At 56.2% G+C, this 4,771-nt stretch overlaps 2 protein-coding genes across 2 annotated transcripts; both read right to left on the bottom strand.

The window, feature by feature from the left end:
• Positions 1 to 297: 297 nt before the first annotated feature.
• Positions 298 to 2,879, bottom strand: FPRO_17005 (uncharacterized protein; the record flags this gene model as incomplete). Its single annotated transcript, XM_031225098.1, has 2 exons — positions 298 to 389; positions 449 to 2,879. 2 exons carry the CDS (start codon positions 2,877 to 2,879, stop codon positions 298 to 300), a joined length of 2,523 nt encoding a protein of 840 aa, XP_031090292.1.
• A 441-nt stretch (positions 2,880 to 3,320) lies between these two features.
• FPRO_16003 (uncharacterized protein) lies at positions 3,321 to 4,457 on the bottom strand (the record flags this gene model as incomplete). Its single annotated transcript, XM_031225097.1, has 3 exons — positions 3,321 to 3,600; positions 3,678 to 4,136; positions 4,165 to 4,457. The coding sequence occupies 3 exons, from the start codon at positions 4,455 to 4,457 to the stop codon at positions 3,321 to 3,323; spliced, it is 1,032 nt and encodes a 343-aa protein (XP_031090291.1).
• Positions 4,458 to 4,771: the final 314 nt, after the last annotated feature.

The raw sequence follows: 4,771 nt of genomic DNA, 5'->3' as shown, positions 1-4,771 counted from the left end.
TTGACCCAGCGGAGAAAGGCCTTGGCTGTCTTCTCCTTTGATGCTGTCTGCAGTGGTGGCATCTCTTCTTGTTGGAAGCGTTTCTGGAGGAGCTTAGGACGCCTGCACGAGACAAGAAGCTCATCTGTGCGTCGGAGTCGTGTTCTAAAGCTATTTTCTGCCTGTTGATACCTTCGCTTTATGAGATCGTGGTAGGTAGGTTGACGGGTTGGCAACGTTCTCCGCACAAGAGGATGAGCGTCGTCAAGTGATTTGAGCCGCGCGGAGAATCTCCATCGCCGTTTTTCCAAGAGTTGATCAACTGGCGGTATGCCGCTCTCGTGGTGGAGGATGGTGATGGGCGTCGTTTTCCAGATGGGCAGTATGGCTCTCATGGACTGGTGTAAGGCCTTGTTCATTCTTTGTATGAGATGTTGATTGCTCGATGGCGTGTCTCTATTAGGCTGACTCCATCGCGGTCTGGTGGTGCCCGGGTACCAGGCTTCAGATCCATGCAATAGTACCGGCTCGACACAAGCCATGACGGCACTTCGCACGGCGCTTGGGAGAGGGCCGTGTATCGTGTTGGCGAGACCCCGTAGATGATAGGCGACGGCATGCGCCTTGGCCGCCCACTTTTCGACGTGAACGCGGAACGATAGCCTGCTGTCAAGCCAGATGCCGAGCCAGCGTATGGCTGGCTCGGGGTGCTTCTCGACATCGCCGTGGCGTATAGCCGGCGTGGTCCTGAGTTTGCTGCGAGAGAAGTGCATGACTTCGGTCTTTTTCGGGTCAAACGAAACGCCATTTGCTGCACCCCATCGAACCATCTCGCCGATGGAGCTGGAGGCCGTTGCAGTGGTTTCATCTATTGTGTCGCCTATAGAAAGGATAGCCGTGTCGTCTGCGTAGCCGAAGCGGCCCTGAGGGTTGCCTAGTCGGTGGATTGGCTCAGTGTAGAGCAGGAAGAGGATGGGCGATACTGGTGAGCCTTGAGGCAGTCCACACTGGAGAGGAGCGAAGGGCGTGAGGGTGTCTTGATACCTCACGCGGGCTGAACGATCCTTCATGAAGGACTCAGCCCATCTGACGAGATGGTCGGGCCAGCCCTGTTCACGGAGACGCAAGACTAGTCTCTTGCGCATGACGGTGTCGAAGGCACCTTGGATATCCATCGTGACCAGGGTGGCCACCTTCTTGCGTGCAAATGCTTCTTCGATATCGTGGATCAAGGCGGTCACCAGGTCTGTTGCCGACCTTTTGGGGAGAGCGCCCGCCTGTTGTGGATGAAGGACGCCATAGTGAACAGCTGCCCACGCCAAGCGGCGAGCGATCAATCTTTCCAGCCCCTTTCCGAGACAGGAGAGCAAGGAGATGGGTCGCCATGCCCCTGGCTTTGTGAGGTCTCGTCGTCCCGGCTTCGCGATCATGACCACCTCCGCCTGCTTGAATGGTTCCGGGTGATGACCCAAGGAGAGGCACCTTTCGAACAAACGACGGATATGCGTCCCGACGATGTGCCACACGGCTTTGAGAAGATTGACGGTGATGCTATCCGCCCCAGGGGAAGTATTGCCTGTATGGATAGTCGCATGCTGTGCCTCGTCTAGGGAGACTTCGGGTGAGAATGTGATCGATCGAGGAGGAGAGACTGGTGTCCAGGGGTCTCCAATATCGTCATCAGAAGTTCGGCGTTCCAGTAACGCTCCCCGAAGTGCGCTCGCCTTGTCCATCTGAGTTTCGTATACAGCGTCGTCGACCTGCAGGGGAGGCGGCTGGAAGGGCCCCGGAGATTTCAGCCACCGGACGGTCTTGAAGACAGCACTGCTGCTGGAGAAGCTATCGATGAGTTCCCGCCAGTACTTTCGTTTTGCTCGGCGGACCACGCGATGAAAGTCTCTCTTGGCGATCTGAACATCCTGATTGAAGCTGAGGGGGTGCCTCCTTCTGATGGCCCGGAATGCAGCCGCGGCACAGGCGCACTCTTCTGTCCACCATGGAGCTGGGCAGCCACCTTTCCGTGAGGGCCGACCCACTGCCTTCGCTGCTGATGTTAGCAGATTTACAAGTGAAGACGCAAGATTGTCCAGCTCCGCGGGCGTTGAATCTCTGAGGGGGATCTCTGTGGCTCCAAGCTCTACGATCTCGACGAATCGTTTAAGCTCATCTTCTGTCGTCACTCGAATCTTGCCCGGCTGTAGTGGAGCGGGCTTTATGTTGGGGAGAGTCAAGCTGAGGGTGAAGTGGTCGGAGCTAGTGGCGAGATGGTCCTCAACAGTGGCTTCAGCAAGTGGGATGTTGGCAAAAGCGAGATCGATTGTGTTGCCGTGTGGGTTTGTTGGGATATCTAACGTGTTAAGCAGGTCGATGTCATTCTCTGATGCCCAACCGGCAATCTCTTGGCCGCGGTCCGTAGTCTGCCCTGTCTGCCAGCTTCGATGTCTAGCATTGAAATCGCCAGCGACGAGGCAGCGTTCCGGGACAGGCCATCGAAGCAGCGTGTCAAGGGCATCCCTTTCGTCGTTCTGGCGGTAGAAGTTGACTACAGTCACGCCATTGATTGTGATCCAGAGAATATCGCGAGTCTGGAACGGTCGTATCTGGTCAGCGAGAAGCCTTGGGTCTCGTCGGACATATGTCATCACTCTAGGTCGAGTATCGTTACTGTCCCAGGACTCTACTGGCGTGAACGTGTCGTAAGCAGGATGGGTCTTCGTCAGGCAGCGCGTTTTCGTATGGGCTGTCCACGGCTCCTGCAGGAGCACGATGTCATATCGTTCCGAGTCAGCCAGTGCCAGAGCGCAGTCGTGAGCCGGAGGGATCTTGCCGACATTGGCCTGGAAGACCTTGAGCGGCTTCCTGTCGTTCTTTCGTGTCTGCGAATATCTATTCCTGGTCATGAGGACGAGTAATGAGTACAATTCGACGCTTTCGTGGCGAGCCTGGTCTAGGATGCTCGGGCTCCTCCATTTCATAACCCGCCCTGGGGGCGGTGGCCACCATGATGCACGAAGGTGCTCGTGACGCGGCCGGGCTCGAGTCTCGAGCGTCTGGACGTTCGTCTGCTGGGGTATCGTCCCTCAGCAGCTCGGTCGTGTCTTGTCGGATTTCTATGTGGGATTCTGGTTGTGAATCCAAGTGACGTTGTCGGTACGTCTCAGCGCCCACTATTCTGATGTGTTCCCGTTGTTCTTTGCTGAGCCGGCGGAGGACGCCACGCACTTTCTTCGGCCGGGTGACACGTACAGGCGCTCGTGGCTAAGCAATTGACGCACTGCTCCCATGCAGCGCAGTCGTCTCCAGAGTGGCCAGTCTTGCCACAGCGTTGGCAGACTGGCTGTCTATGGCACTTGCGGGTAAAGTGGTAGCCCCAGCACGTTTCGCACTGCTTGGGGTACGTCGCTTTTGTCTACGAGTCTGGCCGCCCGGCTCCCGAAGAGGGACCAGAACCTCTTCTTGGTGGGCTTCAGGAAGGAGACAAGGAGAGCCTTGGTCAAAGGGTTATCCGAGAATTGTCTTCCAGGACGTATATCAACGGGCTTGAGCCCTGTCTGGATTTCTATCTCATCACTGACAACGCTGTCACTATCCACCTCGTTGCCGCGAAAGTCGGTCAGTCTTCTGGGAAAGTTGAGACCACGTAAGTATGCCATTCCTTGTTTTTTTCTACCGCCGTAGCTCCCAGCTCAGCCGCCCACTCGGCCTGCTTCTCTACGAGAAAATCGCGTGTTTCATGGTCGGCCAGTAAGGACTGCCAATCCCGACCTGACCGAAACTGGTGACCTTCCGAGACGGTGCCGAGTTTTTCCCTGATCAGGGTCCGGATGGCATAGCCGCTATGGTCCCTAGCCGGAGCTCCGGCTTCTAGACGGACGAAGACGCGGAGGTCCTGTCGGGGGGGGCGGGGGGGCTTTGTTGCTCTTGGCGATGAGGTGGGCCCTTTGTCGGTGCTTTGTTTTTGATGATGATGATGCTGGTGGGCTGTGCGGGCGCGGTCAGCGGGGAGCGAGGCGGCGGCGACACTGCTGTAGGTAGGTTTAGAACCTGGTACATCGCTAGAACTTCTTCGCAGGACGCTGTCGACAAACTTCTGAGCGAAACGTCGGCGGTCGGAGGTGAATTGCTTGTTGGCTTCTTCAAGCTTGGCGCCAGAAGGCCTGGAAGACCATTAGTTTGGCGTCGTACTCTTCCGCGTGTTTACGCGCGAGATCATTGGCCGATTCGATAATAGAGATTGGTTGCTGTTCAGGGGTCGATGCGGGATTGGCACGCTCAGCTCTTCGTACTCGAGGGGGCGGCGTTGAGTGGCGGGACGGTGTCTGGGCCGTCCGCCCAGGTCTGGGTGAAACACCAATGGGGCTGTTCACGACCGCGGGGCTGTTCTGCAAGAGGGCTGCACGGGCTCTTCGGTTCAGATTAGCGGGAGTGTGGACCCCTAGATCAAGGGCGGGGCCGAGGGGGGACGGGAGAGAAGCCATCGCTGCGACTTGCGACTGCGCAAAGCGCAGATTGAAATGTTTGTTGTGCACTTGTTAAGGATTTTGGTGTAGACAGGGCCACTTTCTTAACACTTGTATGCCAAGAAAGTGTGATGACGAAGGAAGGTGTTCCTCCACACTGCTCGCGGAAGATCTGTTTGGTCTAGTGCAAGAGTAAAAATTATTAGATATAGGGTAGCCTTAAGCGATTGGCTGAATCAACTCTTCTCTTATCTAATCGGCGTGTTCATGGCGCAGCAAAGCAAGGATAACCAGTAAATAACACATTTATATTGTCATCACAATAGCTTAAT

This window comes from Fusarium proliferatum (assembly GCF_900067095.1).
Source record: "Fusarium proliferatum ET1 genome assembly, contig: FPRO_scaffold019, whole genome shotgun sequence".
NCBI classification, from domain to species: domain Eukaryota; kingdom Fungi; phylum Ascomycota; class Sordariomycetes; order Hypocreales; family Nectriaceae; genus Fusarium; species Fusarium proliferatum.
This window is presented reverse-complemented; position numbering and strand designations above follow the sequence as displayed.